Source organism: Choloepus didactylus, chromosome 16 (assembly GCF_015220235.1).
Source record: "Choloepus didactylus isolate mChoDid1 chromosome 16, mChoDid1.pri, whole genome shotgun sequence".
Taxonomy (NCBI): Eukaryota; Metazoa; Chordata; class Mammalia; order Pilosa; family Megalonychidae; genus Choloepus; species Choloepus didactylus.
Window position 1 is genome coordinate 56,645,918 of NC_051322.1, and position 12,952 is coordinate 56,658,869.

Below are 12,952 nucleotides of genomic sequence, written 5' to 3' on the forward strand. Positions count from 1 at the left end.
TTACAGAGAATAGATGATGTGGTTTACAGTGGTTGCTACCAGTATGTTTTCTCTAAATGTAGTGTCACAATGAAATATTTCCCTGATCACAAAAGAAGCCAGGAAAATAAGGAATCAACAAGGCTTAGGTTAGGAATAATGCTTTCTGGTTCCACTGCAGCAGTGGAGGAAAAACTACAGAATGGATTTACAAACAGTTTTTTTCCAATGACCAGTCTGTATTCCTTTTAGGAGGCAGAGAGTAAAATACAGAAAGTATCTATCTTTGAATGCTGGTTGGGCTTAAGACACTACTCATAAGAAAGCAAGCACAAGGCTCTCAGAGTAGTAAACTGCTGGTTCATGGAATAATGGAGACAACGGACATTTTAGTTTCATGAAGTTAGTGTAAAAAGTAGCCAAAGAAAAACATATTATTTATCTTGAAAAAAAAATGGCCAAAAAGAAGATGTGGTAAAATATATAAGAAGGCAAGCAAAAAAGGAAGAAGAAAAGAGAGATGAGAGGAAAACAAAAAACTCCACTCAAGTGACAGTACTTACTGAACATTTACTATGTCCCACACCCTGTTCAAGGCACTGGGAATGTATCAAGGAGCTTACATTTTAGAGGTGGAGGAACACAGATAATAAATGTAAAAACAAAATGTGTAATATGACAGGGAGTGATAAATGCTGTGGAGAGAGCAGGGTAAGGGTCCAGTGAGTGACCAGGGTGTGCTACTTTATCAGAAGTGGTGGGGGAAGGCCCCTCTGAGTGGGGGTCGTTTGAACATAGAACTGACAGGGTCGATGGAACAGACATGAAGACATTCGTGGAGAGAACCCTGTAAACTGAGGGAACAGTGGCAGCATGCTTACTGCTAAAATAAATTAATATACAAACTTGTACATAATTCATGTTTCACACCAATCCATTTTTCCCTCATTCAGGGAAAATAAAAGCAAAAAGGCCATAATTCCCTGCATACCTTAGCTCTTCGCTTATGTGTACTCTGACACTGATTATTCACTCCAAAACAAAAGCAGCTGGTACAGCCCTTGGGATTGGCTGGGTCCAAATAAAATGATCCTTTTCGACACACATCACATTCTGTACCTTCCACATTTTCCTATTGACATAAAAATTGAAATAAGAGATCATTCCTTCCAATGGTTCCCTGGTTGCAATTAGCTACTTGTACAAATTAAATACCAATGCAAGATGTCAGAACATGGATGCTAATAACACATTGAAAGATAAGTAATTGCTAAGCCTTTGTATCATGGTTATTGTTCAACTTTTATACTACACTTAAAGAGAAGAGAGAATTCCCTGCATGTCATGTGATACCCCTTGGCATCTTGAATGTAAGGAAGTAGCACAAAAAGGATTCACAATCTGAAGAGACCAATTCATCCTCACTCATTACCACCTCCAAACATCTGCTGGGAATTGGGAACTGTCCTATAACGTGGCTGTCTTATAACATCAGTGCAGAGATTATTAACCTGGGGTCCACAGTCCAAGAACAGGCTTCAGGGGAACCTATAGGGCCTCTTGAAATTGTAGACAAAAGATAGTGTGGACTTTTCTGGCGAGGTTACATACCTGCCATCAAATTCTCAAAGGGGTCTGAGAGGCATCTTCCCTTCTAGCTATTTCTACCAAATGAGACAATGACCATAAAATGCTAATCACTTTATGGAAATCTATGATGGGTCAGTTCCATTCCCCACATATTTTTGTGTGGTGACTAAACATGAAGGACTTCTTCACTGACCAGTAGCTGATGTCCCTGGCCTGAGCATGGTTCCTCTTACCTTGCAAAGGCAAGCTCCAGTCCCTGGGTCACAGACTCCTGGCTCAGTCCCATCTCTGTTGCAATCGCAGGGAATACACTCAGGGAAGTGGAAAAAGCCAGAAACACACCGGTCACACTGACGCCCTGTGATTCTGGGCTTGCACCTTCATCAAAACACAAGAAAACAGAAGCTCTCATCACCTTTCTAAACACAGTTCTAAAGTGCCCACTTACACTGCAGCAGAGCAGTTACTGTACAAAGCCAATTAAACACAAAGTCTGCCCACAGCGTGCTTACAGCCCAAGGCAGAGTAGAAATAAGCATGTAAAAGGGATGTACGTAAACAAATCACCATGATGACGACCATCAAGGATGGCATGCTCCCCTGGGTCAGACATAGTGCTGGATGCGATGAAGGACATGACCCCTGAGTCTGAAGGCGCATGAGGTGGAAATGCAAACAATATACACAGGTGGTGTAACTGGGGTTCAGAGGAGCTGCAACAGCCAAAAACTCCAGCCTGGGAGAGTATCCCTGGAGGAGATGATGCCTGAGCTGAGCCTTAAAGGACAAGTGTTCTGGGGTTGGGCGATGGAGCAGCCATTCCAGACAGAAAGAACAGGGGCAGGGGTGTGAGGTAAACGTGCAATGTGTGCAGGGAACAAAAGCACGTGCTCCTGGGGCAGGAATAGAATAGGGAATGCTGAGCAAGAAGCCTGAAGAGGTAGGTGGGAGCCAGTCATGTGGACAGAGGTGCTGGACTCTGTCCCGAGAGGGGTTGAGAGCTTGCACACTGAAGGTAGACTGGCCAGAGTTCTAATCCCAGCTCCAACACAAATTAGATACATTATCCTGGCAATTATTTAATTTCTCAAAGCCTTAGTCTTCTCCTCTGTAAGAGAGGGAAAATAAAAGAGGCTGCCTCATAGGATTGCTATAAAGGTGGATGAGGAGATGCATGTCAAGCTTTTGGCTTAGTGCCTGGCACATGCCAAGCTCTCAAAACAGGTATTAACATCATGAAAAGCTTTTGAAGCGGGAAACAACGTGGCTGGATATGCATGAAGGACTGATTGGAGGAGATCAATTCCAGCAGCAGATTGTTGAGTCAGAAGAGAGATGAGGAGCTTGAACTGGGGCAGTGGTGTTGGGGATGCAGAGGAGAGATGGGTTCCAAAATGATTTTGCAGTGAGGTTGTGGTGACTTGTGACTTCCTGGATGAGGGGATAAGAAAGAGGAGAAGGTGAAGAAGATTTCTCAGTTCTCCAGCTCCAGAGGAAAGCAGGTAAGCAGCACCTAAAGCACATGTGCGGATGAGCAGCATAAGGAGAGCGGGGACTTTGGCAGAAAGGAAGAGGAGCTGGGTCCCAGCCTCCAGGAGTTCAGTCACTGAGCTCCACAGCTGGAGTTGGGTGGGAGCTATATACTGATCTGTGAGAGAAGTCTTTATTGAGTCTCAAGAAAGTTTTGGGAAATGTGTTTTTTAATGGCATATAGGAAATATAATATAAAATATCATTAAATTGTGACCAAATTTAGGTTATCACCTATCTCTTAATGCCTATGAAAATATTTTACTCCAGTGACCATCCCCCAAACAGATAAATATAATTTTATATCTCAGTAAGTCTGCCTTTGGTAAATATCTGCTTATAACCAGATAAAGGATCCAGTACTTGATCAAGAGCATAAACTTGGGAACCAGATGGCCTAGGTTTGAATCCCAGCATGTCCTGAATGTGGGAACATGGACAAATTCACCTCTTTACAATGTAGTTTCCCCATCTGTAAATGTGAAGATAATAATACCTACTTCACTGAATTGTTGTAAGGATTAAATAATACAGTGCTTGTGCAAGTGCAAGCTATTATCCTTGCATTGGCCAAGGGGGGCAGATGGGTGTCCTCTTGTCCCGCTACCACACCTAAAAAGATGAAATCAGCTTTACCAGCAGAGAGAGCTGGAAAAGCCAAATGTTATTTTGGTTCTTCCCAGCCCTACCCTGTCGTCTTCCTCCCTGGCTGAAATCTGCAGAAATTCTCTTAATGGGGAAGAACGCATCCTCCAAACTAACCCTATAGCAGTGTAGGCTTAAAGTGGAAAAATTCTGCATGAGGTGAAAGCTCTAGTGTGCTGGATTGTAAACTTTGCGGGCGGGGTGGGGAGGGGCACAGACCCTTCTGGGTGGCTGAGATAAACTATGGGCCATCTTCTGGGAAAAGTGGGAATCTTCCTCACCTTCTCCTCTTTCTTAGCCCCTCATCCAGAAAGTCACAAGTCCCAGCAACCTCACCCCAAAACCATTTTGGAACCTATCCTTCCCCTCTGTCCCAACTTGCATTTGCTATCAGAAAGTTCTAGATGGTAGGTTAATAACCCTTGCTCTCACCTTGTAAATTTTGAACTAAATGCCTTTGAAAAGTCAAACAAACAAACAAACAAACAGTAGACTGGTTCACAGATCTTTTCTTATTTCTGGAGGAGTAGAAAGTGTGAAGTACAGGAACTCTGGCAGTCTAGAGACAGGAAAGAAGAGAGTACAGACAACTTCAAACAATAAAAAGCACTCAAAAGAGGAAACTTAGAACAGAAAGGGAACTTTGGAGAGAACCAGACTTAGACTTGGGTGGACCCTGTTCATCTTCACTGGCAGTGAGGAAAAGGACACTGTGCACAGAGGGACAGAGGTCCCAGGGTCCATGAAGTTTCTTTTAGCAAGCGTGCAGCCAAGGGGCTTCTGGCCCAAGGGTGCATCACTTGAATGCTCATGCCAAACCAGCAGCTCATGGCCTGACCCCTCTGGTGGTGAGGCAGGGGAGCAACCCCTGAGAGTGCCTCCCTGAGTGAGAGACCTGGGCCTGGACCTTGATGGTGAGGACAGGAAGATGGGAGCAAATTTTTTTATATTTTCACTTCACTGAAAAATAAGGGAACGTGACTGTTTTTCAGGGAGGGCAGCTATGGACGCTGCTTGTTGAGCCAACGAGGAACAGATGCAAAATCATTACTTGTCTGACTGTTTATTCAGACAGTGTGAGACAATGTGCTGGAAAGGAAAGATGGGCTGAGGGGCACCAAGTCAGGATGGCAGGACAAAGCTATGAGTCACCAGCATGTAAGTGGCAATTGAGAGCATAAAAGAGAAAAAGCAGAGTGAGAAGAGCAGTGGCCTGCAAACTGAACCCCGATTCCCAGTTGGGGCTGGCTGGCAAGAGTTAACCAAAACCTGAAGAATATAATGTCCGGATGACTGATTAATACAATGTTTAGATCACTGAGCATATGAATACTGTGGGGAAAAAAAAAAAGTGGTTTTGTTGTTGGTGCCATGACAACAGGGAATAAAAAGGAAACTTCCTCTTCAAAGTCTGGCTGAACATCTTTTAAAATTTCCTGGCTGAAGTCAGCCTGACCTTGGCATGTTCGTTCTGGGAGACTTTGCTGCCCAAGGAACTGGCTTTACTGCAAAGGCAGGAAGATTCATGGAGATGCTGCCTGAAGGTGCAGAATGGCAGCCCCGGGGAGTCACAGCCACCTCCCAGGCAATGGGCAGGTGGCCAAGCGTTACATGATAACATGAGGACAAGAGTCTATGCCCATGTGGGTGCTCCCCAAGTCTCATAGGAAACCAGGCCCAGATGTGTTAGGGTGAACTCTCTCCTCTGATCATTAAACCCCGTGGATCCCTTAATATTATGCTTACATCTAATTCCAATTTTAATCCAGAACCCAACTCTACCTCATTCATTCATTTATACATTCAGTAATAACTGAGTGCCTTCCATTCACAATCCCTGTGTTAGAGGACATGGGGGGGAGGGGACAAAGCAGAATAAGCCAGTCGTGACCTTGGCACGTTTTCACTGAGGCCACAGGACATAGAGATGTAGAGTTACATAATCATGCAAGAGATGGGCTGGCTAAACACTGAAAATGCTTCTGGCCATCAGATAACAAACATATCTCTGAGAACTTGGAGCAGGCTTCATGCTTTCTTCAAGTTTGTACTTTTAACACACAATTCTTGAAGGATAAGTCTAATTTGGGGGGAATTTCATAATCAGAGAACCGAATGCATGCAATAACTGTTTAGACAAAGTGAGAAAATCAAGCCAGAGGAGAAAGCCAAGGAACAGGCTTAATTAGGATAGGTGGGAGCTAGATCACCCGTGGAAACGTAGCCTTTATTCTGTTAGTGGGGAGCTGAGGAAGTTTCCTGAGCAAAGAAGTGAAGTGACAGAAGTGGTACCACACCTGTGGCATGAACCCCACACCCAGTACAAAACCCCACACCCACCAAACTGCATCGTCACTGTTGGTTTAAAGAGGTTCCCCCAAAGGACTGTGACCTCTTATTAATAGGCATTTGTGCCTTCCACATGAGGCACAGTACCCAAACTGGAGTAGGTGTTAGATATGGTTTGAGGGGTAAAACATATTGATATCAGACAAAATAGAATTTAAGGCAACATAGACACACATAGACACACAGACACAGACACAGACACAGACACAGACACACACACACACAAGAAATGGAGGGGATATTTCATCTTGTTTTAAAAACATGCATATACCAAGAAGATAAACTCATAAACACAAAAGCCTTTTTTACACTGTCTTATAGACTAATACTTCTACATATTAGTGACAAAAATTGGGGGAAAACAGATTTTTAAATACTAGTATAATTGTAGATTTAGCATATTTCTCTTGGATGAGGGGGCCAAAAAAGTTGAATGAATGAACAAACCAAGAAAAGGAAGGTCGATAATGAGACCATCGATAGGATCCAAACGTGAAGTGGTAAAGGACTCCATCGGAGGGGCAGCAGGTAGCAGAGAGCAGTGGAAAGGAAGGGAGATGATATATACCTTGTCAGAACTTGACACTTTGTTGGCTTAGGGAGAAAGGGTCCATTCTAAGATGATGCTTGGATTTTAGGCTTTGGGGACTAGGAGAAGGTTGTCACATTAGGAAAAATAAAATACAAGGGGGGGAAATGGCTTGAGAGGTGAGACAATGATGTGAGTTTCAGACATAGGATCAGAGTTGTAGAATTGTGGAGCTGCAAAGGCCCATAAAGGTCATCTAATTCAACCTTTTATTACACATGTGAGAGGACAGGAGCTCAAATTCTTCAGGAATTTGTCCAAGGCCACCTAGGTAAAGCCAAGTTGAATTGATTTGCAAAAGGTGAGAGAAGATCAAGATAACATTGCCAACAAGGAGCAGGGAGCTCTGTGGATCTGGGGATCATCCAGGCCTGGGGGTGGTTGAAGCCAGGAGAATGGATGGGGCCCCAGGCAATGAAATATAGAGGGGGGAAGGCAGCCAGTCAAGTACATGGCAAATAATATAATAGTTAGTATTTACTGGTTGCTTAATGTGTATCAGATACTGTTCTAAGTGTTTTTTGCAGGGGCTTTTTAATCTTCTAAAGAACTTTTTGAGGTAGAGGCCACTAGTTCCCCTATTCTACAGATGAGAAGAATTAAGGCACAGAGAAAGTACATAACATGCTAACGTCCCCTGGATAATAAGTGGCAGACTCACAGCACTCCACCTCCTCTCAGATCATGGGAGAGGGAGGAAACTGACCCAGTGAAACAGCTGGGGAAGGATCACTCAGAAGGAAAAGGAACAAAACAAAACCCACTAGTATTACAGAAGATGAAGGAAGAAAGAGGGCGTGTGGATGAGGGCGCCTATGTGGCAGGCGCCCCAGCCTCCTTGCTCACCCCTGGGTCCAGGCCCTGCCACACCACCTGGCATCAAAGGAGTTGCTTCTCCAAGGTGTTAGGGCTCGTGGATTTACGCCTAGTTGGAATCACTTCACTTCGGTCCTGAGAAAAGGTTACAACCTTTCCCGGTATTTAATTTCTCCATCTAACACAAACATTCAGTAACAATGTGAGGATTGACTGGGATAGGGGCCATGCAAAAAAGGCCTTCCTTTTGTTAATGCCGAGTCCTCTTAGGAAAATGCACGTTGTACATGTGGCTTCACTGGCCCTCCAGATGGAACTGCTATCTTCTTTGATCCACCTTAAAACAGTCTGAAAGTGGCCAACATCCTAGTAGTTTTTAAAAGCAGTGATTCCCAGCTTCCTCCTATTTGTCATTGGTTCATAGTATTTGAGGATATTCTAGCCCTTCTGTTTGTTCAAATAACTGATGGTATACATTTTCCATTATTAAAAGCAAATTTTACTTTTGCATCGCTATATCTGAATAAATCACTGTTTTATGTTAAGAAATGAAATGTATAACAATATAAGCATCTTTACATCTTCAATCTGCATAGAGTTGGCCAAAATAAGAGTTTTTGGTATTTATCATTATAATTTTGCAATAGTGTGCCTGTGATACAATCAGAAATTGAAGAAGAAATAGAAGCAGAATTTTAAATTTAGATGGGAAGTCAGAGATGATTTTATCAAACCTAATTTTACAGATTAGGAAACTGAGACCCAGGAGGCAAAATGACTTACCCGGAGTCTCCTAGCTCAAAGGTGAGTCTAGAACTCAGTTTCCAATCTAATTTATGCCCAGTTGTCTCTAAAAGTACACCAATTTTAGTTAAGCAAAGATTGCATATTTTGGGTTGCTGGAATTAATTCTTTAATTCATTTTAAAGTAAGTAGATTAATATTTCTAACAGTTTGGTTTTCTTTTAGTGAGTATGATACATTTTAACATCTATAAATAGGCTAATGAAAATTTAAAACTCCATTTTTTAAGCTTTTAATTTGTGATAACTTGTACAACTGTAAGACAGTCTATTGCATAATTGAGAAAGGATGTGTTTTTCTTTTTATTGCAAACTCCAGGTGTCTTTGATTATTTCTTTTACATGAGCTTTAGGTTCCTCTAAACACACTCTTGATTTCATTAGGAAATTTTCTGGGGTGGGAGGAGGGGAATGCTCTTTCCTCTAACATTTCCTAAATAAATAATCCTTTCAGGCAATCAAAAGCTTTTTCAGCATAAACACTGGAATTACCATGGGCAATATGTGCAATTTACAGTAATGTATGAAACTGAAAGTTTTCCCTACATTATCTGCCAAGGGCTCTTTCAGGACAAAACTGCTTTGATCATGGGTAGATATGTCATCCCATTAGGCCATTACCCTTTCTTTGGGAAAGTCAAGGTAAACAATTTCAAATCTTGATTTAAGTATGATACAGGCCAAAAAGTGTCCATTCCTGTAGATACTCTCTCAGGTTTGGGCAAAACTGTAAGCCATGTGTCTGTCCTGAGTCAGGAATTTTCCAATCTACTAAACTGTCATTGGCTAATGAGGGTTTGTTAAAAAAAAAAAAAAAAAAAAAAAAACCTCCTTAGAATTTTTACCTAAAATACTACAGTAAGTGCATCCATCACCTCCTGGTGCCTTCTATGATTTCACAGTGTTTAATGCACTTGCCATGTCCTTTTTCTCAAAAGCAGCATTGAGAAACTGTGTGCAAGGTTCTCTTCCAAGCAACTTATACTGCTGGCCAACCACTCTTTTTTAAAACTCTCTCAGAGAGTGAATTCTACTGCTTCTCGTCCTCCCTGATAACTGCTTCCCCATCTCCTTTTTGGAGTCTTTTCTTTCTATGATTTAAACACAGATATTCCCTGGAGTACTGTACCTGGTCTTTCTTCCTGTGTGTCCACACCATCTCTCTTGGGGACTTCACTCACTCTCACCCAAGCACTTGGTTCCCCAATCTGCACCCCGAGCCCCAAACTCTTCATGTGAATGTTTTACTTTCAAAAGAAAAACTGAAGTAGTCATGGAAAAACTGAAACATTGTTGGACTTCCTTGCACTTATTTTGTGATTCAGTAAATTTTAATTTAACTTGTCTATATGGAAGGACTACAATGCTTTCAGCACTTAGGGATCCAAGCATCTTCAAGCAGCTGTATCTGGGGCACCACAAAATCCTGGGCTCCAACCTCAGCCAGGACTTCCATTTCCTAATAACTATACCAGGTACCCCTGTTTATCTTCCTCTTCTGCTTTTCCATCTAATTTTTTCATTATTTTCCCAAGTTTATGTTTTGCCTATTTTGCTATGGAAATGGAGTCTTGTTCTTTCGGCCTTTTCAATGTCTAGATTCCTGCTATAAAGTCCCTGGGTGAGCAAAAGATTTTAAAGCTAAGACCTCCCAATCTGCATATTTTGACTGTTCCCCAACAAACTGAATCATGTCCCCCACAAAAGGCATGTTCAAGTCCTAACCCCTGGCTCTGTGGGTGAAGATCTAAGAAGATCCTCTTTAGATGAGGCCAAATTGACTGAGGGTGGGCCTTAATCCTTATGAATGGAGTCCTTATACAAGCAAAGGAAATTGAACACAGAAGTAGAAGCCAGAAGTGGAAGTCAGAGGAGACAGACATTGCCATAGGATGAAGACAGAGATCAATCAAGCCAGTACCAAAATGCTACAGCCTCCAAGAGAAAGCATGGCTTTGAACTTCTTTGAACTTGATTTTGAACTTCGTTCCTCTAGCACTGTGAGACAATAAATTCCTGTTGTTTAAGCCAACCCCATCGTGTGGTATTTGCAATAGCAGCCCTGACAAACTAAGACACAACTATTTGTCAGACTTCTCTTTCCTCTGATAGATTTATGCAAACACAAAGATGCTGAATTATTTCCTTTAATTTGGTCTTCAAATATATTAGAATGAAAATTATTATTCCTAAATCAATTTGCTTCTCTTTTTTATAAGACCCTGGATTTCCTCTTTTGAAGCCAGTCCTCATTCTACAGATTTATTTACCCTGGTAGGTGCACTAGGAAGCTTTTGAGGTTTTTTGCATGTCAGGCTGAGGAACTGTTGAAGTGTTTCAATAGCAGCTACTGATTTGGTTGACCCTCTTTTGCTGTTGCACGTTTTCAAACCAAGATGGCAGTGTTGCTCTCCTGGCTTCAATGAGAGAATGTTCCCATTCTTCTCATTCCTGTGGATGTTTCCATTGAGAGCCCCACATTTTATTTACAAATACTCTGGAGCTCTGATGCCAAGTGTTTATGGCCAACTCTATCAGCTTCCTGTCAATAACAGGATTTGTGTTTTTCAATAAAGAGAGATTGGTGTGCCTACGTGATAACAACAATGGAGAGGTCAGTGGTAAGGGAGTAATAGAAAATAAGTGAAATATTTGCCATTTGAGGGAAGAAGGTCCTGCCTGGTAGAAGTCTAAAAGAATGATGTGAAGAGCATAGTGAGGGTGTTAGCCTTGGAGAGGAAAAAGGATAGTTGCTGATGAAAGAGAAGAGGAAAAGAAGATATAATGCAAGCAAAGGCAACTCCAGTGAAATGAAGAGGACAGTAGAGGTGTTAAGAGGAAGGCCAAGTAGCCCAGATGAATAAAGCAACATGGCCATGTGATGGGCCAACTCCCCAAGGTTCTGTCATTTGCCCAGCTGCTTTTTGGACCAAGGGTTGAAACAGGGGAAGTGGAGTCAATTTCCCCTGGAGAAGCAAATCTAGATCAATAAGGAAGTCACAAGATTACACTCAATTTCTCTTTCTCTGTCCTTTCTATAAAGTTGATTTAACTGGCATCATTGGCACATATACATCATTTTAACTTCCCGCTTATCCATATTCTCTAGCCCAAGACCACAAAGCACAGTCTCCTGGGCTCTGTCTGCACATTTTTTGTCCCTTAGCATTCTCCCAGGTCCCATTAGAAGTCTGTGCTTTGTGGTCTAAGTGCCATTTTCCACACACATCAGTAACCTCCTGGAAATAAGTTAGGTATTTTCATGGGCCCACAGGTGCATTCAGGACACAAGAGAACACTCAGTCATGAATTAAGTGACTGACTTCCTCCCAGAGAATGACTTAAGCACTGGGGAGAACAGAACCTAACATATGTTAATTAATTGTGATGAAAACTCTCCAGATATCACCTCAAAATTCTTCGTGCAAGTCCCCCTGAGGTTAGGCTCATGGCTGGGGAGGGAGTGAGGGCCTGAGTTGACTCAGTGAGGACTCACACACCTGTGGTTTCAAAGATTGGACTGTGTCATGACTAATGTTCTCACTTACCTGCTCTACCAGGTCCTGCAGTGTAAAGGTGCCGTTACGCACCAGACAACAATGACAGGCGTGGTGAGGCCTTTCCTTAGGAAACACCAGGACCACTGAACTTGACACCAGCAGCTACTGCCCTCCCAGCGCTCATGCCCAAATCACCAGCCACGGGCCCTGGAACTACCACATGCCTGGAGGTGGGTAGGGGTAGGGAGGAGGAGCACCTTTTGCTTTCTCCTGCACACTACCAAACTGGCCTGGGCTCTATGGGCTCTGGCTCAGTGTTCTGGCCATATAACCCCCTATCTAATGCCTACCAGCTTTTTCTAAGAGACTAATCCCATTCTTAGTCCCTGTAGCCACTCACCTTCCAGTCCTGCTGGGATCAGAATGAGCACCTGGAATCAAGGGACACTAGCTTCTAGGCTTCTGTTACCAGGACCCACCACAACCCCGGAAGCACAGCCTGAGCCGCTGAGCTGAACCTCCTAGGAATGCAACATCTGCTTGAGCTGCTCTCAGTTTGCCACCTGTCTTTCAGATGCTGGGCATCGGAGGGCTTGGGGTACACATAGGGGCACTCTCAGGTCAGGCTCTCTCGTGTGTAATCTGACCACCTGCCTCCCAGGCCCCACAGCGGAGTCCTAAGCATCCCTCACAGCTCGCCTATGTGAGATGTGGCAGCATGACCTTAACAAAACCTCCAGCTTCCTCTGGAATGAAGGTTGGGAACCCACACCTAAATAAAAATGGAGAGGTGCTTACCACAAGTTAACATAAACTCAATCTTGGCTACAGTGGAAGAAACAGATAACTTCATTAAATATAATTCAGTACTTCCCCGCCTTTTCCACATCATGGCACACATCAAAAACAGTCCAGTTTTGACAGCACACTGGAGTAAACAGACAAGGCTGCTTGTGGCCAGAGGTGACTGCGATTTGGCCACCGAGGCTCTGCCTGGCCACCCAAGGCCTGAGGGGACTATCACCCCACACAGCTGTAACCCATTCTGGTTGAGGCGCTCTGCCCTACCCAATCACAAAGTGAAAACTGTGGGTAAACACATGCACTCCTTGGACCAGGACAAATGAAGTATGAGGACCGATGTGTGGAAA

General features: G+C 43.2%; 1 protein-coding gene across 2 annotated transcripts in view; it reads right to left on the bottom strand.

Moving 5' to 3' along the window:
• LAMA3 (laminin subunit alpha 3) overlaps positions 1–12,952 on the bottom strand; it is a 289,773-nt gene that overhangs the window by 117,303 nt on the left and 159,518 nt on the right. For both annotated transcript variants that reach the window (XM_037806378.1, XM_037806379.1), the window contains 2 exons: positions 1,803–1,947; positions 971–1,111 (listed from right to left, as the gene is read on the bottom strand). In XM_037806378.1, the coding sequence (XP_037662306.1) occupies positions 971–1,111; positions 1,803–1,947 (286 nt within the window). The remainder of the gene's footprint in view (positions 1–970; positions 1,112–1,802; positions 1,948–12,952) is intronic.